The 26,082-nt window shown below is 40.0% G+C and overlaps 1 protein-coding gene across 3 annotated transcripts in view; it reads left to right on the top strand.

The window, feature by feature from the left end:
• Positions 1–26,082, top strand: part of LOC126210540 (uncharacterized) — a 199,876-nt gene that overhangs the window by 143,760 nt on the left and 30,034 nt on the right. The window contains exons 1-4 of one of the 3 annotated variants that reach the window (XM_049939792.1): positions 18,722–18,774; positions 19,717–19,768; positions 20,991–21,082; positions 22,844–22,927. In XM_049939792.1, coding sequence (XP_049795749.1) covers positions 18,769–18,774; positions 19,717–19,768; positions 20,991–21,082; positions 22,844–22,927 — 234 coding nt within the window. In that variant the 5' untranslated portion in view covers positions 18,722–18,768. Of the gene's footprint in view, positions 1–18,709; positions 18,775–19,716; positions 19,769–20,990; positions 21,083–22,843; positions 22,928–26,082 lie in introns of those variants that run through there. The other 2 variants (XR_007540694.1, XR_007540695.1) reach the window with 2 other exon arrangements.

Genomic DNA, 26,082 nt, shown 5'->3' with positions numbered 1-26,082 from the left:
TTGAATTGTTTTTGTGTATTACTTGGTTATTACACATTTCTTTATAGAACAACAAGAATATTGCAAAATATTTTAGATCATCCTAAAACATTCAGGAACATTGCAAAACGTTCATACATAAAATGGTAAAAATGTGAAATAGAGTGAGCAGTGGAATTTCCATTTACTCATTGCCAATGAAATATACTTGCATAAATGTATAATATTTGTTTGGCAATGGTATGATCTCATTGCATGACACTTCCCCATTAATTGAAAACAGAGTGATGAATTGATGTTCTTCACTGATCATGTAAGCAGCACAAAATGACGCTATTTCAAAGGAGATATTGCTTGCTCTCATATTTTGTAGAAAATGTTCTGACTTGGGATTTTCCCCAGACATCTTATAATTCTTGTAGAGACACCTCCAGTGGTATTAAATGAAATTTTCTGCTCAAGGAACACATTCCTGGTGTTTCACTAAAGTATTTCTTAGTGCCACAGTGGTGAAGCACTTAATCCATTTTGCAAGTGATGACATGCTTGTGTTTGTAGTCTTAAGTGGTATCATAATGGAATGATCCATCTGCCAAACTATAATCTCCACATCTCCTTTTGATTTCTCATACACTAATATTCTGCTCCTGTGCTTGTGATCGATGCCTTTCATGAACTTAACTAATTGTAACCATACGTATTCTGTTTCATAATGTTTGTTCAGCAGTTTCTCTGTGTTGGCTTGCTGAGTGTCTCACTTGATCCTCTTTCTTAATTTCATTTTGTTTGTTTTCTCTCAGTCTGTTCATTCTCTTAGGTTTTGAAGCTAAACACACTTCTCACTCCTGATTTGTTTCATTTCTTCATTGCTCTGTTTCTTTCTTGTCAGTTCACCACAGGCAGTATCTTCTCCAATGTTACATAACAGCATCCGGATAAATGTTAATCTTGCATAACACACTAAAATGCCACTTACTACACAGTTCACTATCTTAAACAATCCACATCCAATTAACATTATTTCAATTTCAGTTTCCCTTGATTGACCATAATAGATTTCCAAAAATACAGTAACACAGTGAGAGTATACAAGATTTTCTGTGGTGTTCTAAGTAATAATCCTGAGTAAAATTACTGGACTGATCAGAAAGTCCCTTCCCATCATAGATCATAGAATATAAATGAACCATGACAAAATTCGTGTTTTTGAGAAGAGGCGTATCATCATCATCTCGAGAAATAAAGTTACTTCTACTTGAAATTATGGTTTCTTTGGATTATAACCTGTTGTTCTGATTGTCTGTGGTATTCCTTTTGAGCTTTGTGCAGCACTGAGTATAGGTGAGCTACATGTGGCATCACCACAAGTGCACTGCATCGTACACTGCTCAAAAGAATATCAACGACACAAACATCCAATGGAAAGTAATGTCATCTGCATTGATGGTTATTTGTATGATGTTTATTTTGATCACTAATATGTGACAGTAGAAGTCAGTCACTCTGTGATGCAGAAGAGAAGGTGAAAATGTGCTTTCATCCTCGAGTTGACAGAATACTCCGTTCGCAAGGATGCTGACTACTGTAATGAATACATAATGAGTGTTTGGTCAGAGTCCATAACTTTTACTGAATCCAGAAGCATTTGACAGATGGGAACTCATGGAGCAAGCAGTTGTCTCACCATTGCTACTTACACACTTCTGACACATCTAAACCTCCAGATGTCAGACACTCTGGTACTAAACATTGGGTGTTGATAGAGTATCAACCAAAACACTGATTTAGTTTGTGATGTATGCTGTCATCCAATAGAAGATGCATGAACAGTAATTAATAGTAAAATCAGAAGTACAGAGTATAGGCAAAACATACCTGTGTAAGGGATAGGGAAAGGACATTTCCGAGCTTGTAGCAATGACCTTTCGACAATCTGCTTTTGCTTCATTAGTTCAAACTACCAAACCTATAGTGTATATTTGTATAGATAACCACACCTATTTATACAAATGTACAGTGTAGGTTTGCTACTTTCAACTAACGAAGCAAAAGCAGGCTACCAAAAGAACACTGATATATAGTCTGAAAAATCCTTTTACATAGCAGAAAAATGTTCTCCCATATTGTGGTGTCTCCGCCAGACACCACACTTGCTAGGTGGTAGCCTTTAAATCGGCCGCGGTCCGTTAGTATACGTCGGACCCGCGTGTCGCCACTATCAGTGATTGCAGACCGAGCGCCGCCACACAGCAGGTCTAGAGAGACTCCCTAGCACTCGCCCAGTTGTACAACCAACTTTGCTAGTGATGGTTCACTGACAAAATACACTCTCATTTGCCGAGACGATAGTTAGCATAGCCTTCAGCTACGTCATTTGCTACGACCTAGCAAGGCGCAATTACCAGTTACTATTGATACTGAATCATGCACAGTCAAGAGCAACGTTCACCAGTTATGGATTAACGTTAAGTATTCCACCAGCTACGTCCGTTTTTTCTAAAGTCTAATTTCCTTGTCCTGTTCCAGACCTCAGGCCAGCCTGCGTGAGCTCAAACGCGTGCTATTCGGCTTCCTCTAGTAACCCGGTGTTGGCTCTCCTGCCAACCCACAACACATATAACAATTTCACATGCCATCTGTTAAAACAAATTGCCATCAGAGGGTTTTGAACTCATGACCTTTAGTAGAATATCTGACAATCTACCAACTCACCTACCAGAGATATTCACATTTAGAGCTTATATATACTATTTGCCTAGACTGTTTACACATCTTCTCCTGGACACTAGCACACGGTACAAACTAAGTCAGTGTTTTGGTTGACACTCTATCAACACACAATATTTGGTACTGATCTGAGTGTCTGACATCTGGAGGTTTGAGTGTGACCTGGAGATCACTACCAACACAAAGCAGGGTAATGAAATGTTCGATAATGCTCTAAAATGTACTGAAACAGTCTGGAATATTCTCAAACCTTCTGGAAGACTTTACAACATTCCAAAACATTCTAAGCCATTATGGAACACTCTGGCCAGTCACAGAAACTTCGGCACTCGATTCCCAGCTGCTTCGCATCATTCTGTAATAAGCGCATTGATGTGAAGATCTCATTTGGCATCTATATCTTTGAAACCTATTCATGCAGTTCCAAAACAAAACAACTTTCATGGATGTGGGATGAATGGCTACCATACCATATAACCATAACGGTGCTACACAAATAGGGTGCACAGCTATAGCAAAATATGGGGACATGCTACTTTTACTTTTATTACATGTGTTGGTTGATTATCAGCTTTCGTGGATTTTTTAATTTTTATTCAGAATTTTGAAAGGTTTTGTTGTATTTACAGGTAATCTCTGTGTGTTTGCTTATTTGAATCACAGTCATTTGTTACTGTTGTGGTAGTGGATCTTAAAAAGCTATCCAATGGTTCCGATAAAGTACTGTAACTCTGTTGCACATAATTCTATTTGCTCAGCTCATACAAGAGGGATAGAAAAAAATATGGTTCAACAATAGGAAGCCAAATGTTCTGGATGTCAAAAGAGGTGTAGTGCAAAGCTTTTTGTTTTTCAAGTGGTATTTTGTATGTGTCCACTCTATACGCATATACCACGATATATGTTATAGCTGGAAAAGACTTAGCCACACTCAAGTATCGAAGTGAAAATCACCTTGGAGCAGTCAGTACACAGTTAGTTATGAAGACACTGTTAGTATTCTCTTCTCTCGTGTATTCTAAATTGTTCATTACACACATAGGGAGGGAACAGCATCATGAACAATGACAGTTCATCAACATCAGTGGAATTAAAAGCAGCAGACAGACATCCCAGCTGCCAGACTTGGTTACATACACTTAGGTTTAGAGTTACTAATACTTAACAGGCTGCCAGCACATGTGTGAGGTCTGACACTGTACTCAAAACACCACAAATAACTGGCTTAGACAGCAGGCATTTTATTCAATGCAAGAAATTAATATTGGTCCACAAAATGATACTGAGTACTAATGTTGTGTTAGTTATGTTGTATGTTTATATATGTACTGTAATCATTGGCAAATACTTTAATCACCCAACAATTAATTGAGAAAATTACAGTTTAATTAATGGTGTGCATGATAAGATGTTCTGTGAAATTTTACTAAATGCCTTCTCTGAAACCTACTGAGAAAAGATGGTTTGGAACCCCACTCAGCATGCCAATATATTGGATCTAATGGCAACAAGTAGATCTGACCCATTTGATGATATTCACATCAGAAATTGTATCAGTGACCATGATGCACTTGTAGCAACAATGATTACCAAAGAACAAAGAACAACTAAAAGAAGCAGAAAGTATGTCCTGTAAACTACATAAAAAATCAGTAGCAAACACAGATTAATGCATAATACATGTAAATCAAAGTGGAGGGCTATAGATAGTGAAATACAGGTGAGACGTATTTGGATGTGTAGAGGGCAATGGGTGAAGCCTTCAATGCCATAGCAGAATACTGACCTGTGATCTTTCACAGAACCCAAAGAAATTCTGGTCATATGTAAAGGCTGTTAGTGGCATCAAAGTTAGTGTCGAGGTGCTAGTGAATGAGACAGGAACTGAAACTGAGGGAAGAAAAGCAAAAGCTGAAACACTTAACTCTGTTTCCAAATGTTCCTTTACAAAAGAAATCCCAGAAGAATTACCCCAATATAATCCTAGTACCAATGAAAAAAGGAGTGAAATAAGTATTAGTGTCAGTGATGTTGAGAAAAAGCAGAAATCATTAAGAATGAACAAGGATCCTGGGCTCAATGGAATCCCTGTTGGATTCTATATAGAATTTTCAGATGTTTTCCCCCCTCCACCACCCCACCACCACCGCCGCCGCCGCCACCACCACCACCACCACCACCACCACCACCATGCCTTTCTTCTAACTATAATCTTTTGTAGATCACTTGAACAAGAAACAGTGCCCAGTTTCTGGAAAAATGCACTGGGCACACCCATGTACAAGAAGGGAGGTAAAAGTGATCTACGATACTACCATCCAGTATCCTTGACATCAATTTGTTGTAGAATCTTTGAATATATTTAAAGCTCAAACATAATGAGATATCTTGAACAGGATGATCCCCTCAATGTAACCAGCAAGTATTCCTGAAATATTAATCATGTGAGACCCTACTCACACTTTCTCCAATGACATACCGAAACCTTTCCATTGAGGCAATCAGGTAGATGCAGTATTTGTTGACATCAGAAAAGCATTTCACTTGATACCATATCTATACTTATTGCCAAAAGTATGATAATATGGGATATCAAGTGAATTTTGTCACTGGATTGAGGACTTTTTCGTAGGGAGGACGCAGCGTGCTGATTTGGGTGGAGAGTCATCCTATGACTATAACATCAATGATTCACTGCTGGAGTCAGCCTACTCATACAAATGCCTGGCTGTAACACTTTGTAGGGACATGAAATGGAATGATCATATAGGCTCAGTCATGGAGACTTCAGTTTATGGTAGAATACTGGGCACGTGCAACCAATCTACAAAGGAGATTTCTTACAAGTCACAGGTTTATTTAATCTGTGGGAGAGTCTTGCAGAGGTACTGAAGGAAATGAGCTGGAAGACACTTGAAGACTGATGTAAATTATCCTGAGAAAGTCTGCTAATAAAGTTTCAAAAACTGGCTTTAAATGATTACTCTAGGGACATATTACAAACTCCTACATATTGCTCACATAGGGATTGTGAAGATAAGATTAGAATAATTACTGCACACTCAGAAGCATTCAAACAGTCATTCTTCCCACACTCCACACGTTAATGGAACAGCAAGAAATGGTAATAACTGGTACACTGGACATATCCTCCACTATGGACCTCATTGTACCTTGCAGAGATTAGATGTAGATGTAGGTGTAATGTACTGTTACAATATGAAATTATACTGTGATGATAAGGGCTTTGAATATTCATTTCCCTGGTGTGCAAGATATACAAGACAGACTTAAAGAAGACTACAATAATTTCAATTCTAAAGAATTCAGATGCTGACAAGTGTTAATATTACTGAACTAAGAGTTTAATAAGTAATTGTTGCAAAATATTGATGTGGGTTATTTACAGAAGAATAGAAAAACTGATGGAAGCCGACCTTCAGCAAGATCAGTGTGGGTTTGGAAGAAGTGTAGAAACCATGTGAGACCATACGAGCTCTACAAATTGTCTAAAAAGAGAGGTTAGAGATAGGCAAACATACATTTACAGCATTTGTGGAGTTTGAGAAAGCTTTTGACAATGTTGACTGGAATACACTCTTTGGCATTTTGAATGTAATGGAGATAACATACAGAAAGTGAAAAGTTATTTATAACTTGTACAGAAACCTGACTGTAGCTATGAGTCATAGGACATGAAAGAGCAGCAGTGGTTGATAGAGGGATGAGACAGCATTGTATCCTATCTTGTATGTTGTTCAGTTTTTATATTGAGCAGGGGGTATAGGGAAGCAAGAAGAAATTTGGAGATGGGATCGCAGTATTGAACTTTCCATGCAGATCTTATGAACTATGAGGGTTGATCCTGAAGTAACATTCCCAAAGATCTCCAACTGCACTGGAAGGTGCTAGGAAAAACTGTCAACACTGCTGTGTGCAGCTGTATTGGCTAAGGAGCCATCAGCAAAGGAAGTGCAATATTCATTCATAATTCGCTTTTGCACATGTAAGGGACTCCATGCATGGATATTCATTGTCAGCTGATGCACGCGTATGGTGACAAGTGTATGTCCGTTCAATGCATTTGAAAATAGTGCACGGAGTTTAGTGCCAGTCAGAAGGAGGTCCACAATGAAGAACAAAGTGGAACAGCTTCAGCTTCAGAGGCAGTTATCAAGATGGTCCAACGCAAAATGCTTCAAAACAGGAGGTTCACCTTCCGTGAACGTTTTGCTGGGATTCCTGGGAGCTCTTACGGTACAGTTGAAAGCTCTTTGAGGGAAAATTTGGGGTATCACAATTGTTGCCCTCGATGGGTACCGAGTATTCTGACGGCAGAACTCAAGGACATATGACTTTGCTGTGCTGGCCAGTTTCTTCTACAGTGTCAAGAAGATAAGGATGGATTGTTGGACTCCATAGCCATGGAATACGCCACGTGGGTGCTTATTTCACTCCCGAAGCGAAAGAAAAATCCAAACAGTGGCGTCACTCAGGGTCAACAGTCGCAAAGAAGTTTAAACAAACTCCTTCTGCCGGCAAATTCATGATGACTGTCTTTTGAGATTGTAAGGGGATACTGGTGATGGACTTCAAGCAACCTGGGACAACAGTCACTCATACAGTTACGTTGAAACAGTAGGAAAACTCAGGCAAGCTATGCAGAACCACCAGAGAGGACAACTGGCAGAGGGTGTAATGCTGCTTCAAGATAATGCTCGACCTCATGTCTCCCACCAAACCCAGGAACTTTAGACAAACTTTAGTTGGACTTCCATGCCTCACCCATATTACAGTGGAGTCCATGTGCCTAGCGTTTAACACTCATTCCCCAAGTTAAAGGATCATGAGGATGGCCATCACTTCTGGAGTGACAGTGAAGTGAAAGAAGACGTGAAGTGCCTCAGCGGGTTGGTGGCGGAGTTCTACGGCATGGGGAATCAGAATGTTGTGGCGTAACAAGCTAGTCACGCCACACTGAGGAGGAAGCCGAAAGGCACGCGTACACACACGCCGACTGGTGTCAAGTCTGGAACAGGATAAGTTATGACTGCTATAAAGAAAATACGTAGCTTTGGAATATACTTAACTTTTAATGCTTCCTTTGGTACATCTCTCTTGACTATACAAATGAGACTCGTAAGATACATGCACTGATACAATTGGCGCCTTGCTAAGTCGTAGCCATTAACTTAGCTGAAGGCTATTCTAACTGTCTCTCGGCAAATGAGAGCAAAGGCTTCGTCAGTAGTCGCTAGCAACGTCGTCGTACAACTGGGGCGAGTTCTCGTACGTCTCTCGAGACCTGCCGTGTGGTGGCGCTCGGTCTGCGATCACACAGTGGCGACACGCGGGTCCGACATGTACTAATGGACCGCGGCCGATTTAAGCTACCACCTAGCAAGTGTGGTGTCTGGCGGTGAAAGAAGAGGTGAAGTGCCTCAGCGGGTTGGTGGCGGAGTTCTACGGCATGGGGAATCAGAAACTGGATGAAAAAAGTTACAATTATGTGTAAAAATAGAGCTAAAAAGTTTCTTCTTTCTAACAGTGTAAATTTCTATGAAAATAATCAATTTTGTCTGTTTGTAAAAATGAAGGGAACCTTACATCTCGATCAACCATCATTACTTCAAGGGAGTGATTGTTAAGAACATTGCCTCTCTGGCTATCTTGTATTAATGGACTACTTTCTTTGTTACTGAAGTCACCACACTGCTAAACTGATTTCTCCTTTAGCTATTTCTCATATAGATTTAATTGTATTATCTCAGGTGTTGATTTCAGTCAGTATACTGAGATTTTTGATCACTTTCTTGAGTACAGTACAGTGTTTCTCGCAATACTAAGTCAGTCCTACTTTATCATTTCAAACATTTTCCTTTCCCTTGCTCATATTTTGATTTCTTTTATAACCCAGGGCTTATTTGAACCATACTATGTCATTTCACTGGGAAATCAGCTGTTAGAGCTTGATCGAATCCGGTATATAAATACATTCAACTTGTTGGCATTGATGTCTTTCACATTATATACATCTTTCTAATCAATCTTTTGTAAGACTGCATTGAAAGTTTCTGTTGTTTGGTCATTTATTCGTATGTTTTGTATGATACAATTTAGTATGACTAGTTGTGCATCATGATCAGAGAGATCATTCACTGTTGAATAACATTTATGTCACTGATTAAATGTTTACTTATGAAAATGTTGTATATTGTTATATTGCTTTTCTGTGTAATTCTGGTGGAAAGTTAACATTATAACTCACGTTCCAAGTGGTAAGCAATATTCTCTAATAATTCCTTTTATCTGAATGACCAGAAAGTAATATTACTGTAATATACAAAGAGTGTTATTACAACACTGTATGAGCCTGAGTTATTTTAATTTTGAGGCCAGTCTCATTATGTTGTATTTAGGTTGGAATAACACATGTTTGTTTTCATTTTGGAACATGTAGTAGGGCTAATGGAATTTTAAGAGTAAGGCTTCTTTTGCTTAGATGTCTTTCTTGTGAATTCTCCCTCTGCAGTTTTTTGAGCACTCCTGTGACACTCAAATGCTGCCCAAGCAAACACAAGACAAGCACAGCAACTCTCCTCTGAATTTTTCTGTCTCTACAGTTAATTAACTTAGGAAAAGTTCCCACAACAAGAAACAATATTCAAGTGATGGTTGAATGATGGATTTAGACATGACATCTTATTCTTCCCTCTCCCATTTTCACATACATTACCGTTGAAATAACAATACCTGTAACATGGTCTCTGTTGTAAAATTTAGAAGGAGAATAACCTGTAGAAGGCTATAGAACTCAGCAAAATGTGGCTGGCTGACAGTTAAGAAGAATCCGGAGGCTGACAGTTAAGAAAAATCTGGATTTTACAGGATAAATGTATCTCAACTACTCCAGTTACCTCAGGAATACATGTAAATCAACTCAAGTTCCTGCTACTTTAATTCAAGATTGTACATAAATTTGTTCAGATGTGGCAACACATATGTCCATTTCAATTTAGCTTTTCCTGGGCGAAAAACCTGTTCTCATTTAGGCTTAGATGCTTCGATCCATGGCTTTCAAGATGCAATGTGAGTTAAGCACAAGTCAGATTTTGCACAACTGATGGTTTTGAAAATGGTGTTAGTTGGCACAGAGAAGGTCATTGTACCTTATAACGTTTGTATTCAGAATATATTCCAAGATTGGTGTTCACCTTTACTGTTTCATTCCTGTGGTAGGTCTGATGTGGTATATGTAGTATACAGTAACTGTAGAGCTTACAAATTTATTTAAGAGTTACTGTATATATGTGACTAACATTATTTAAAGGTAAGACTAGTTGACAAATTATTTGTACGTTCTGTAGGTCAATTGATATCAAATTTTTTTTCATGTTGTTTTGTGGGACTTCTGTGAACCCTCTTTGTAGACACACAACAAATGAGAATAACTCTACCAGGTATCTGCTGAATGTTTGTATTGCTCTTCGATATGGGGAGATAGCTGGAGACTTGCCTTAAATTACCTACTGTATGTTGCAATAAAATGGATGGTAAAGTTTGTAAGCTTAGAAAGACTCTGTATGGTTTAAAGCACTCCCTGAAATTATGAATGTTAAAAAAGTCTGAAAAGAGCAATAAAATGTACTTGTTTTCATTGATGATCTGCTCTTAGCTTCAACTTCCCAAAGCAGAATGGATGACTTACAGATGTTACTAAGTGATAACTTCAGAATTAAGAATTAAGGTCTGATTAGGAACTATCTGGAAATGAAAATTTTTCAAAATTTAGTGAAGATTAGTTTTGATATATATTAATGTAATTCTGTTTCAATTATCATGTAGTAAAGTGTGTTGAAGAGAGAATAATATGAAAATTGTGGTGTCATCGCCAGACACCACGCTTGCTAGGTGGTAGCCTTTAAATCGGCCGCGGTCCGTTAGTATACGTCGGACCCGCATATCGCCACTATCAGTTATTGCAGACCGAGTAGTGCCACATGGCAGGTCTAGTCTAGAGAGACTTCTAGCACTCGCCCCAGTTGTACAGCCGACTTTGCTAGCGATGGTTCACCATCTACATACACACTCATTTGCAGAGATGACAGTTTAGCATAGCCTTCAGCCACGTCATTTGCTACGACCTAGCAAGGCGCCACATTCAGTTACTATGTCTTCTGAACAGATATTATTGTGACTTATGTACCGTCAAGAGCGACCTTCATCGTTAATGGATTAAAGTTAAGTATCAAACTAGTTACATCCACTTTCTGAATTCTCATTCCTTGTCATGTTCCAGATGTCACATCAGTATAGTTCTTCCCTCCTCACGCCAGCCTGCGTGAGCCAAAACACGTGCATTCCAGCCTCTACTTGTAACATGGTGTTCGCTCTTCTGCTAACCCAAAATTGGGGATGAGTAGTAAAAATTGTGTTTTATCTATACTGACATACGTTGTTGAGACTGCGCTGATTTAATTGTGTAATGGCTTCACCACAATCTCCAGATGTACAGTCCGAATTTTATCGCTTACAGAATCAGCAGGCGCAGGCATTACTGGATGCCCTTGGACAGGGGCAGCCGCCACTCCACCACTAATGCAGCCACAACACGCAGTTGCACCGACCTCCAGACCTTTTGATGCTGCACTGGAAAGCTGGACGGAGTGGTCACACCAATTTGGATTCCATCTCACTGCCTACAGAATTGTAAGTAACGAGTGGCAGCCTTTTCTTTTGTCGTCCATCGGTGTGCAAACCTACCGTGTAATAGTCAAATTATTTCCCCGACGTGACGTAGCAACTCTGTCCTACAAAGAAATTTTGTCTGCATTAGATGCATATTTCAAACAATCAGTCAATGTAGTTGTGAAATGGTACACCTTCTTTTGTACAAAACGTATGGCAGGTCAGACTAATTGGGAGTGGGTTGCAACCTTGCAAGGCCTCAATAGGGATTGTGCTTCTGAATGTCAATGTGGACTCCCATATTCAGATACTATGGTACATGATGCAGTTGCACAGAACGTTTCTGATGTTCATTTAAGGGAACAGATTTTGAAACTAGTCAATCCCTGCCTTCAACAAGTGATGGACATATTGGATAGGCAGGACACACTTGACTTTGCTTCGGAATCATTTGAAACTTCGCGAGCCATGTGTCAGGTTAACCAGCATGCCGGGCAAGCTGCACGGAGTAGTAAACAGCCCTCGCGCCTGGCCGCGCCGCTGCCGCCAGGCTCTCAGCCATGTGTGCCGTGCCGGCAAGCAAATGCAGTGCTCAAATCATGCCCGCGGTGCGCTACTAAACATTCGCGTGAGAATTGCCTGTCACGCCAAGCTATTTGCTTTTACTGTAATAAAAAAGGACATGTTCAGAGTGTTTGCCAGAAAAAGCTCAGATCGGAAACTCAAAACCATTCCAGGCCCTTTGCTTTGCACCGCAGCCGGAACCGAACCAGGGATACTCAGGCTCACGAAACATCACCCATGGAAATTCATGTCGTTCATTCCACTCCGCCCAGTGCCACTCTCTCTAACAGTGACTGTGTTTGTCCCACAAATTGTGTGCATTGACATCGCCAGAACTCGCCAGAAGTCGCAAGTGATTTTGTACCAGTGTCTGTTCACGTTGCGAGAGACAGTCGCTCTTTTTGTCAGCAGGAAAATAAACTTTTTGTCGACTTGGACATTAACGGCAAAGTGATACCATTCCAGCTCGATACCGGAGCTGCAGTTTCACTGATCAATCACGACTCTTACAAAGAGCTGGGCACACCTCCGTTGTGTGCCGCAACTGTTACGTTAACTAGCTATCCAGGTCAAGAGACCCCTGTGTTAGGCCAGTGCAGCCTTCTTGCAACATACAAAGGACAAGCACAACTTTTGTTATTTTACATCCTTTGTTCTTCTTCTGCAGTGAACTTGACTTAGACTTGTCTATAGTAAATCAGGTCCTATCAGTGAACCAGACTATGCCTTCAGACAGTGTTTCTCGTCTATGTGAAGAATTTGCAGACATTTATGCACCGGACCTCGGTTGCGCTAAGAACTATAAAGCACATTGGAACTGAAAGTAAACGTGCAACCGAAGTATTTCAGAGTGCGCAATGTTCCCCACACATTGCGTGATGAGGTTGCAAAAACATTACATGATTTGGAATCACAAGGTGTAATTGAACATGTGCAAGCTTCTCTCTGGGCATCACCCATAGTAATTTTGCCAAAAATTGAGACTTTGTGTGGACTACAAGGCAACAGTGAATCCACAACTAGTGATTGTAACTTTTCCTTTACCCCGCCCGGAAGATCTTTTTGACAAACTGTGCCCAGGCACATATTTTTCGTAGTTGGACCTAGCAGGCGTATACTTGCAAATGCCAGTGGATGAAAAATCTCGGCATGTTTTGGTGGTTAACATGCATCTTGGTTCGTATCAATTCAAATGACTGCCATTCGGGTGTGCATACGCATCTGCATTGTTTCAGCAATATCTACAATCTGTTTCTGCGTCGGTCCCTACTGCAGCAAACTGTCTGGACGATATTGTGATCTCTGGAAAGACGGAAGTAGATAATTTAGCCAATCTCAGAACATTATTTCAGGTCTTGCGACATAATGGTCTTCGCTTACGGAAGGACAAATGTGTGTTTTTTGCTCGTGACTTGCCTTACCTGGGCCATGTACTCAATGCCCAAGGCATACATCCCAGACCCATGCACCTCCGTGCCATACAAGACTTGCCTTCGCCGCAGAATTTCAAGCAGCTACAGTGTGTGCTGGGAAAAATCAACTATTATCACAGATATGTGCTGCATGTCTCTTCCATTTCAGCTCCGCTTCATCGCTTATGCCATAAAGGTGTTCCGTTCCTCTGGACGACGGAATGCGAATGTGCCTTTAGCCGGTTGAAATCGGAGTTGCTTTCCAATACTTGCCTTACGCCATTCGATCCCTAGAAGCCCCTTTTGTTGATGGTGGATGCATTGGATTTCGGGATCGGTGCTGTGCTTGCGCACAAAGATGGCTCGCACGATCGCCGTATTGCCTTTGCGTCCAAATTGCTCCCGTTTGCGCAGAGTAATTATTCACAGATCGAGAAAGAAACATTGGCTCTCGTATTTGGTGTTAGAAAGTTTCATGACTTCTTGTATGGTCGTCACTTTACCATAATCACAGACCACAAACCTTTGACATCGCTTTTTCATCCGAACAAGCCTGTACCTCCACGTACAGCGCAGAAATGCATTCGCTGTTCTATTTTCCTCTTGCAGTACTGCTACGATATCTTGTATTGGTCCACTGATAAGCACGGAAACGACGAGGCATTATCCCGTTTGCCTGTTACTGAGGATAGGGCATTCGATTCCTCCGAACTTGCTTGCATGTTCATTGATTCAGAAACCGATCACGTGGTCCAATCATTTCCGATTGATTTTCGTCGTGTAGCCACAGCCACAACTGCCGACCCTGTCCTTGCTACCATTCTGCATTTTGTTGCTACGCAATGGCCCTTGTCAAAGTCACAGATCGGGGACCCGTCGGTTCGCCAACTTTTTGCTCATAAGGAGAGACTTTTTGTTCGACATGGTGTTTTGCTGTTGCGTTCTGATAATGATCAGTCCAGGGTTGTGGTCCCACGTTCATTACAGTCCTCTGTCTTAAAGCTTCTCCACCGAGGACATTGGGGTATAGTGAGAAGGAAACAACTTGCTCGTCAGCGCTGTACTTGGTTCGGAATGGATGCTGCGATTATGAATATGTGCTCTTCTTGCATGGTGTGTGCCGAACAACAATCAGCACCACCGTGGAAGTTCTTTGCATGGCCAAAAGCCACTTTCCCTTGGCAGCGCTTACACATCGTTTTTGTTGGTCCATTCTGGAATGCTCGATTGTTGGTTGTGACAGATTCATTCAGGAATTTTCCATTTGTTGTACGGATGTCTTCCAAGACATCATCTGCCACCATCCAGGTGTTATCTGGTATCTTTTGCATTGAAGGTCTTCCACAGACAATTGTTTCCGACAATGGCCCACAATTCATGTCTGCAGAGTTTCAGTCATTCTGCAAGGCCAATGGTATTCAACATCTGACGTCCGCGCTGTTTTCGCCACAGTCATATGGTGCTGCTGAACGATTCGTCAGGACTTTCAATTCACAGATGTTTAAGTCAAAAGAGTCACATTCACGGGAGGATGCATTATTGCTCGTTTTGTCCTCGCATCGCTCTCAGCCCTGAGATGGTCGCTAGCCGGCTGAGTTGCTCCATGGTCGCCATCATTGAACTTTGATCTACATCTGCCACATCCGGTTCCTGTGCACGGGCAGACACTTGCTATTGCCACAGGCGACGTTATCTACTACTGCCACTATCAGGGTTCACGGCATTGGCTCAAAGGGCGCATTCTCTGCTGCCTCAGACGTGCTATGTATCGGGTTTTGGGGAGCTCTGGTTAGTTGCGCCGGCATCTCAATCAGCTGCGCCTCTGTCGTCGCACGGGATCTGCCGCTTGCCATCTGCTTTCAGCGACGGTGCCGTATGGTCAGCGCCCCAGGGACCCATCGACTGGCTCGCCTCAGCCCCAAGTGTTATCTACCCTGCCTTGCATTTTGCCCCATGGCAATGCGCCACCGCCACCGCCTGTTCTCCCGCCGGGGATGCCCACAGTGGATGCGTCGATGCAGCCGCCAGGCGCCCCCCTGGGTCACGCGCCGCCGATTGCTCCCCGCAACCAGTTGTACTCCAACATGGAACCCTTGCCCGCTCCGAACCATATGTCGTCTTCGCCCGTCGGGTGCCCCGGCCCGTTGGAGGTCGACCCTTCGGCTCCTCCTGTCTCTCTACGGGCGCATACACCACATGTTGGCGTGCACCCTAGAGTAGGTTTTCAGACGTTCCCTAGCTCCCCGCAGTCCGAATGGCAGGGTACGGGTGGCACAGCCTCTCCTGTTGTTAGGCTCCCCAACTCGTCACATACAACCATCCGCTGATTTGCGGGGGAGGAATGTGGTGTCACCACCAGACACCACACTTGCTAGGTGGTAGCCTTTAAATTGGCTGCGATCCGTTAGTATATGTCGGACCTGCGGGTTGCCACTATGTGATTGCAGGCCGATCGCCGCCACACGGCAGGTCTAGTCTAGAGAGACTCCCTAGCACTCGCCCCAGTTGTACAGCAGACTTTGCTAGTGATGGTTCACTGTCTACATACGCTCTCATTTGCAAAGACGACAGTTTAGCGTATCCTTCAGCTACGTCATTTGCTACGACCTAGCAAGGCGCCATATTCAGTTACTATAATTACTTCAAGAATGTATTCTGAACAGATAATATTGGGAATCATGTACTGTCAAGAGCGACTTTCATCATTAATGGATTAAAGTTAAGTATCAAACTAATTACGTCTGCTTTCTGAATTCTCATTCCTTGTCATGTTCCAGATCTCATGTCAGTATAGTTCTTCCCTCCTCACACCAGCCTGCGTGAGCTAAAACGCGTGCATTTCGGCCTCCACTCGTAACATGGTGTTGGCTCTTATGCAAACCCAAAAAAAATGAAGACATTGAGAACTGATGTAAAAAGTTAATGGGATCATTGATGTATGTCACATTAGGTTCCATACCAGATATTCATGTAGCAATAAGTAGGCTATTGTGAACAGGTACCAAACATAAGTTAGTCTGTGTTTATGGAATGTTTTAAAATTTGTGCTGCATTAAATTACGTGAACCGTAAAATGAGCTTGTTGTGTGCTGAGGATAAAAACTACTGATACCATAATTGGTTATGTTCACTCTGACTGGGCTGGTTACAGAGGACATAGAAGTCCACAAGTGGTTATCTTTTCAAAGTTTTGGGTTGCAGAGTTTCTTGGGCATGTAAGAAACAGTCTACAGTGCCCCTGTCGACAACAGAAACAGAATTTTTAGCCTTAAGTATGGCGAATAGTGAAGGCTGTCAGCACAGTACTATGTAACATAGTGTTTCTGGCAGTCAAAGAGCTGTTGTACTGCATGAAGATAATATGCCCGTAACAATCTTTTGCAAGACCCCACAGTTCCATCAAACTTAAGCATATATATGCCAAAATTTTGCTTGTGAGGGGGAAAGCTTTTGTGAAGAAGTTGTGTTAATGTATGTTAGCACAAATGAGCAACAAGCTGATGTTGTGACACAGCCAGTAGCTCATAAAAATTTTTAGAACTTTACAGCCCTGCCAGGACTTACTCAAATCTTATAATTTTTGTAACGCCAATAATCAACATTAAGGGAGGACATTAGCCTTACAATGTGAATATTCTTTTAAAAAACTCAGTACAGACACACTCATTAGTGAGCTTGATTTACTGCATCTGATTACAAAAGACCAAGATCTGCTCTGTGACAGTACACTAAAAGTACTGGATACCCAACATATTCATATCTGAAACAGTTCAGTCAGTTTTTTCTATGCATATCATCTTCGAAGGCCTAAGATCAGAGCAGATTTCTCCATTTTTGTCCCAACGAATCAAACTACATTTCTTGTGTTTTCAGATTCATTCCATGTTTACAATCCATTACCGTTTTAACTCTTCTCTGGTACTGCATGTAAAAAAACACCACTCTGTGTGCCATTATTTAAAAGTGTGGTAAGAAATGTAAGACTAAAAGCATGTTATTTATTGAGTGGGAAACACGTGCTGATATAATTTATATAAATCTGAAACAAAAAACCAACATTACACTATAATACTGTATCACATTTTATTTAGTAGTGTTTGAGGAGCTGTCATATGCGTTTTCTAGTGGCGATCGAGGGAAACACTGCACGTAAACATATTGTAAGATACTGGCATGTTACTTATTTCATTATTTGCTTTTTAATTTACGTCGATTTCATGGAAAGCTCTCAAATGTCTGTACAAATCCTTCCTGATTGTAAAATTGAAACCATATAATCCGCACAGTGCCTTCCACAAATCCCTATTTCCACTATAATCTGAAATAAAACGCAGATCATCAAAATTTTAAGAGGTCTTGTATATGTGTCAGTTTATTCTTATTAGAAAAACTACACAGTTAACTGTTAATTATATCTTACTTCAATCCAGAGAACTTATACGTTGAGATTATCATAGCAATCTTATTTCTTAGCAACATTTTCGCGAATTCGGTGGTCTAGACAAAGATCTCTCTCCACTGCGCGATGGTCGTCACGTGACCGATTTCAGATAAACTTCCTTCTCACGCTATCGTATGACACTCACGCCAGATTGTATTTAAGAAATTTGTCAGTGGCCTCTATGGTGCTTCTCTGTCGATTACACCCGCGTTGGCCGTTGTTGATCTTTTGAGAAAAGAAAATGCACAATTTTGTTTTGTCATATCTATCAGCACTCTCGCTTTTGTTTACAAATAGCTCATTGGGCAAACCATCGTCATCTCAGTAAATTAATTATCGTCGTCAACGAAACATCTTATAAGAAATCGTTTGCGGGTATACGTAAAATTAACACAAATGTCACATATTTTCCTGCAAGCAAGGGTTGCTGACAACATAGGCCTAATCACACTACGTCGTGGCTGCGGTACATAAAATTTAATCGGGCTATAATATTATCTTTCGTACACTGTTCGTTATGTAAATGGTTTTACTATTGGTATTGTTTCCGTTCCATACTTTTTTTTTTTACGAAATGTTGATAATTGTACAATATTTCGGAAACAGGTTGAACAATCAACAAAATACTTCACCTATTATCCCGTTACCGCTACGGATATTTTTGCGATTTATGTCTTTAAAGCAGAATTTCATGTTCTGTGAATTTCCTGTCATCAGTTATTTCTTGCTCTGTTGTCGATTTTGTTTATGATGCTCATTACTTACCTGTTGGTGCAAAATAATCCAGCATGTAATCGATTACACCACGAAACATGGCGTAAGAAAGTCGTATATGTTGGCACAGCTGAAGCAAAGATGAGTCACTTACCTCAGGCGAGGAAAGGAGCGCAGTTCTATCCTTGCTGTATCAGGTGTAGTTGCTGTTTGTTTGATAAGCGAATCACACATTTGTAATGGATGACGGTAAGCGTTTGCAAATAGTATTTTGTAAATAGTTAAGACGGCGGAGTCTGTTCAGTGATGGAGAACGCATTGCTAGTCGATTTAAGTAGTATGCATCTGGTATTTTATGTAGCGTCAGTTGTAGTAGCGTGTTTCCCTAAACAGACGCCTGCATTTTGTGCACAGTGTGGTAGCTGTAAAGCGGCATAGCTAGACACGTGGTTTATTTCCGATTTAGGATAGTGGTAGAATTCTTGCACTACTACTTACATGTGTTCAGGACCGCAAGAGTTTAAGCACGATGCGCAGCAGAAGTGTTACCCAGTGAAATAAAGATCGAGAAAATGAAGGTTTCCGTTTCGTATGCAGTTTAATATGAATTAGTGAGCAATTTTACGTATACTGTCGTTCCACATGTTCGCCAAGTTGAATCTGTAATATGGTTTTCTTTCTAAACCGGGCCACCGGAAACAGGTGTAAAGGTACACTATTCTACCTAAATTTCATACTAAAGCTTAGAACGTCTACTTCTGCTGTAGATTTGCTACACGTTACATATTTACTTGGCTATGCCACTCTGTCGTTTCTTCATACTATAGCTTGCTTCAGTTTTCTGCTGTAACCATATTGAGAACTTTCACAAAGTTCACGTTAGCGAGGAAAAATTTGGAAATATTATCGTTTATAATCCATGGAGGGAAAAATGAAACCAAATACATATGATGCGCAGTAAAATGAACGCACCTATTGCTTTCAAAGCATTTCGGAACAAACCAGAAAAAACTGCTCTCTGTAGTGTTACTAGATATAATGTAAAAATATATGGCCATAGCTGTAAATTAATTGCCACATACTTACGAACATGTTATAACTGATACAGTTTTTGCTCTCTTGGAATTTTGCAAAATGAAGTAAGAATTATCATTTAAAATACATTAATGTTCTTTTTTTCTTTCTCTCCAGGCAATGACTGTCCATGCTGTAATCTACCATAGTGGCTGGAGATCGTTGTGTGGTACAGTATGCTTATCCTATATATTCTATACAAGTTCTTAGGTTTCACTTTAAATGTGTAGCAAATAAACAGTTACCTGTTCTTGAGTCCAACCAACAGTACTGGACCCCTGATTTGATGTGTGATGTAATGTGGCATGTGACGTCTACATGCAGAAGCAGAACAGTCCACTTAACTGTCTTTGCTTATCTAGTAAATGACGTGGTTCGATGGTATAGTCTTCGAAGTGCCTTTTGTAATCTCTTGCAAGTATCTGTAGTTTGTTATAGATGGCCAGATGTATTTTGTTTGTGTTTACAATATCATTTGTCTTGTGAAAAGAGGGGGGGTGGTGTCTGTTGTTCGTGATGTTTGATAGAAGCTCATAGATTTGAGATGTTTGCTACATTTGTCGTCATTACGCTGTTCTCTTACCACCAGTGAAAGCATTCTTTACCTTTTTTGTTTTTGAGGGTGTTGTTGTGACACAGTGTACTGAAACCAGAGTTCTACATTAGGTTGAATGAATTATCAGTTGACCTATTTTGCTCCTTTTCCTCTTTTAGTGGAGATAATAATGTCACCTAGTTTGAGGTCTTGGCTATGTCAGGAGGTTGCTTGAGTTGATATTCCAGATCCAAACAATGGAATTAATGATATTACCTGTAATGATATTCATTTGTAGTGTCATTTGTGTAAGCGACAGGCTTGTATGTGGAATGAGTCACAACTTCTGTCATTACTGGTGCATATATAACTGTAATATTAAGATGCTATGAGTCTGATGAGTAGTGTATAGAAACAGTAAGATATTTGGCAGTATTTTTTTGTTTGCCGCAGACAGTTGATAGGAATATTTCATAGTGTGTAGTATTTGAACATCACAATTTTTTTATTGTACTGGGAAAGTATAGATCTTTTCATACTGTAAACTGTTATTGGGCAGTACTTCATTAAATCAGCCTTTAGCAAGGATGTTTATTTTTTATGTCCTTGGTACAACCTGGCATGTGAGATGCTAGCATCTTGCCCCAGAATATTGTGCTGTAACATATTCGATGAAACAGGCTGACACCAAGATGCTACAGCTACCAAAATTGGGGATCACTGTGTTACGACAATTTGTGTCTGGAGAACAATAAGTTACTGGATGTTAATAGTGGAATATTATTTTAGTGTAACATACATAGGAACTATTACCACTTAAGTTACTTTAGGAGGTAATAGAATTTTTTCATTTCAGATTTTTACACTCTGTGTCAAAATCTAAATTACTCTGCGACCAAGCCACACCAAATCTGTGTTGGTCTGTCAGCTCAAATGGAGCCACTTGTGGTATGTATGGAGAATGAATGTACAGTGTCCTATTTTTGCTTTGGGAGTGTGTTTGTGCTATGAAATGGTGAATTTATATTTGTCTGCTTCCATTCTCCATCTGTTAGTTACTGTTTTCCATGTTTTGTGTGTTGTCTTTCTGTAGTATATTAATGAAGTATTGGTTGTGCTGTTGAACCTCAGTGCAGTTGATCTGAGTGTGACTATTGTTAAGGCAGAATATTACAGTATTTTTTCCTGATACTGAGCTTTGCTTATTGTCAATGTTCCATATTTCATATAGAGGTCAATGTACATTGTGAATCTGGTGAAATAATTCACAATCTGCATTGACTTTGTGGATAAAATGCAAAACCAAAGCATTGATATTGTGGATAGTGCATTCATAGATTCTGTCCGTGATGGAAAACTGCATCCCTGCTTCTCAGTTGATCACAGTATTTTACCGTGAGTTGTTCAGTTGTGTATGAAGTAGGAGCTTTGAAAAGTGTTGTCCAATCCATGTGATGCATAAAAATAATTAATTTTTCTATATGCCAGGGCTTAATTATGCCGGGTATGTCATGTTTAAGCATTTACCTTGAGCTTAAATCATACTTTATGTGCCCACGTTCGCTTGAAAATAAATTTTCGGGGAAGGATTGTTCCTTGAAAGAAGACAATATTTTTCCTTTTCATCCGAACATTGTCTAGCGAAATTTTACCATCAGGAATTTCATTTTCCATAATACCACATATTGTTCATGTATATGCCTGAAGTGAAGTGCAGTTGGTCTGTAGTTTTTGGCGTCCACATTTACACGACTCCACGAATTACTAACACACATTCTGTATGTGAAATGTTCAGATTGTCTGCTGTCTCATTTAATGTTCATGTATGAATAAAACATGGTGGAGCTGTTGAATATTTCATAAACAGTGACACTATGTATGTTTGGCTATAGTTTATTATGCATGATAGGGCGGTAACCACATAAATAGCAATGATACAAGAACATGAGCTGCACTTGCAACAAGGCAGTTACGTGGATGACAGTAAATGCAGTTACAAGAGTAAAGGGAATCCACTGACAGGGAAATGTCAATGAAGCGTGCATGTTGGTAGTGTTTGTGTTGGATTTGTGATAATTTCAGTTGTATTGTGGATATTCGGTGGTTCCTCTTGTAAGGTACATACCATACTATTGCTTTGAGCATATTGAGTGCTGGAAAGGCAACTTGTTTGGGGGGAAAAGACTTGATGCTGCTTTCGCCTGCAGTGCCATGCTTCGAATCTGCAGGGTCCACCCAAACTTTAGAAAATTTTCCTTGTATTTTTTACACTTCATTAGAGCTACCTTCCCATAGCTAATGTAGTGCTGTAGAAAATTGAATAAAGCTTTAATATGCAATGAGCTATTTCTAACTTGCCAGCAGAACTTTCATGTATATGTGTGACACTTCAGATTAATGCATGTAACTTGTCAGGATATAAACTTTATTTTCCTGATAATCCTGCTATCATAGTTAAAATTTAGTGATAATTGCAGTCACAATTTTTCTGTGTATTAACATTTGTAAGTTTGATGAGGCAAAGTTCACTGTAATTTCTAGTCTTGTTCTTCTTTAAATTGCTCACTAAATCTTGAGAACCGCAGCTGCATGGTACCACTTCTTACACTGGGATATCCTTAAACTGAGTTGTCGGTTTTTACTACAAAATTTCTCTTTCCATTGGTGCACTGAAAAAACCTGCTTTGACAGTTAACATTGTTTTTGCAGTGTGCAGACCAGACCATCTATTCTGCAGAGCAGGCTGGAAACCGTACGTCCAGGATGTACTGCAGAGGGCTTGGTGGAAGTCAGGTATGGTTTGTGTAATAGACTGGTTTATTAAGCTTATTTCTGATGCTTTGTTTCATGTTTGCCTGATTGGCAGTGCTAATTATATTATGTGGCAATATAAAGTTATTTTCATTATGAGATAACTATTAATGAAACACTGAAATTGAGAAATAAGAAAAGCTTTGTTATTGTAGGTAAATCTATTGCTATGGCTACAGTGAGTGATATGTATACTTAGATAAGAAAACCTGTTTCTACTCATGGAGGCGATTTTTTACTTTTTGTGTATTGTTCAGTCACTTGTGAAACTGAGCTCTTAGCTGCGGAGTATACAGTCAGAACTCTTCACTTCCAAAACAAGTGCTTCATTGTCCCACTGTTAAATTGCCACTTACGACCTCCTGGTATTCTGGTACTTCACAAAAGTGCTGTACTGTGAGGAAGGCATTGTTCACTGTATTCTACTTGCACTGGATTCTGAGAAGTTGGCGTCTCCTAGTGGTCTACCTAAGCTATGTAACAACAATATTACATTAAGAGAAATGTCATCAAGTGCTGGTTAGGGTGTTTTGATAAAAAGGCAGGAAACATTCAACACTAGCTTCTCTTGTCAAAGATACTGATTTTAGCTCTAGCTCCTGAAAATTTACTTTCATAAGTGGTATGCAAAAATGAAGATTGGTACAACGAATGTAACAGAATTATCTTTGTGAGTAGTCTGTTGGGGTATATTGAGAAAATTGTAGCTTTGTGTAGTACCAGTGTGCATAAGGGTTTACGTTTTTTATAATCTTGTGGTAGATTTGATGTTGGATATTCCAGTAGATGGGACTATCTTCCAGAAGAGGATTTGTAATTGGTGCATTTGCCATGTGTGAAGGGCACTGAAAACTATTGAAGTTGGCTGTACAAAGCTACTTCTCTGTTTGTTTTACATGCTCATGTAATGTGGGTATACATTTGTTGTTTAGGTGTAAAAATCCTTTCTGATGTTTCTCAATGTGTTAGTTTTCAAAACTGAGCAAACAGTTGGGCATACAGATGACCCGATATTTATGATGTATGGTACGCCTGAATTTAAAATGGTTTTTATTCGCTTTTGTTGGCATTTGTTGATGTACTAGGTATCGGCTAGGGTGCCACTTGGGTGGTGTGGTGTAGGTCAGTTCTCTCACCCCCTCATCTTCCCTTAGGATCTAAAAAGCAGAGGGAAGACTTTGGGGTAGCCTGACTTGACTGTGATTCTAAGCTCACAGCATTGGCACAGTATTATTGCTGCTACAAGTGCTGTTTGGGTAACATTGGATGAAGTAATGTCATTCGAACCCACACCTGTCCTTCAGAGTATTCATGTGACAATACTGTGCCTAATTTGTGCTGTTTGTGGAATAATTTTGCAATTTAGTGCTACACAGTAACCAAGATTTGGTTGTCATTATTGCGTGTAAGTGTCTGCAAAGAGAGCAGTGATTTGCGTTGGTTATTATTCCTATTTCGTTTGAGAGGTAGTCACATATGAGGGATATGAATTTTTTCACAGGCTTAAAGATAATGACAGAAGGGGTGAAATAGTATTGAAACAACAGAATGGGTAACCCAAAGCATGTGGTGTTCCACTACAAATTGTACTGAGAAGCTTTTCAGAAGTACAGGCAATGGAATGCTGTGGTCAATAAGCGGTTTCTGTCTTCGGAAAGATACTAATGAAGAACTGTCACTTATTTGGACGATTTCCAGCAGTACATGGTTCATTGTGCTGGTTGGAATTTTATGACCATTGCTTGTTTCCTGAGGCAAAATGTGGCACATGTTTCAGTATAGTAACACTGGTACAGAAAGTGCAAGGCTAGAAAGGTTAGTTTTGATGAAGAGATTCTGATGTTATAGTAGCTAAGAGCTAGCTTTCAGAAAAGACAAAACATGAAGGAAAGTCTTCACTTTGGCTCAGTCAAAAAGGTAATGCCAGAAAACACATTCGACATGATTCAGAATGTAATGGCAGGATGAAAGCACTGTCTGGCAAAGAAAACTTTAGTGGGGTAATTGAATATCACTGCAGGCTAATACTTGCATCCTGGAAATCCAGTTATCATGAAGGGAATAGTGATGTATAGGAACATGGGTTTCGAAATTTATGTGGTTCATAAGAGAATTGTGTTATTATGGATAACATGAGTTATCATCCACAAAAACAGTAGAAACTTCCTAAAGGACAATTAAACAACAAATGGTATTAACCCATTAGCATTCAATTTATTATTGATTGAAATGTATTCTTAATTTCTGGATAACAGTATCCTGGTGACTCAATTAATGGAAATATGAGTAAATTTAATTTACTTAGGGCATAAAAGAAAAAAAATTGGGCCATTTTCATTTGAGAATGCTGAGTGCTTGGCAGTTTTCACCTTACACTGCTTTGTGGAAAAATGGGTAGTATAAGGAAATTGATAATAGTAAACTGATAACATTTCACTATTATTGTTTATTTTACAATAACTCGTGTTCATAAAAGATTTAACCCATCATCTTTCCAAAATGAAAATTTAATTATGGCCAAATACTATGTTTGGAAAGCATTTGGTAGTGAGCATGACATTCCACTCACCACAATATGTTCTGGGCTTTCCTTTGCAATTCTCTGTCTGACATAATCTTTGCTTTTCTCATTTCTCTGTCACACAGGATCTGGTCGTATCCTGCTGGGACACGACACAGGATTCATAGGTGTTCCATTAGTTGACATTTGATATGTTCTGACAATTTGTTTTCTGAACCCCTTCATTGCACCTCTTGGAAGCCAGTTGTGCATTTGTAACAGTCATATCTACAATTGTTGTAAAAACAAAAAGTAGCCAGTATCGCTATTAACCATGTATTGCAATTGTATATTTCTCTTTTAGACATAAGTGAAGAACGGCACCTCCATGATATTCTTGTGTGTTCAGTGCATGTTGTTGTGGAATACTGAGCTTCTGTTTCTGGGATGAATATCAATGTTAGACTTTCCTGTGGGGGTACAGGGTCAAAATCAGTTGCTAGTACAACATACTCTTTATCATTCCATGTTGTGACAAAGATTTTGGTCTCTCTATCAAATCTGAACTCAAAACCTCCCATCCCCACCTTTCTTTTTCATTATCTGGTGATAAGGTTGACGTTGTTGTTCTGCTTTC

Source organism: Schistocerca nitens, chromosome 10 (genome assembly GCF_023898315.1).
Source record: "Schistocerca nitens isolate TAMUIC-IGC-003100 chromosome 10, iqSchNite1.1, whole genome shotgun sequence".
NCBI classification, from domain to species: Eukaryota; Metazoa; Arthropoda; class Insecta; order Orthoptera; family Acrididae; genus Schistocerca; species Schistocerca nitens.
The sequence above is the reverse complement of the archived record's forward strand: the minus strand, read 5'-3'. Positions and strand labels throughout refer to the sequence as shown.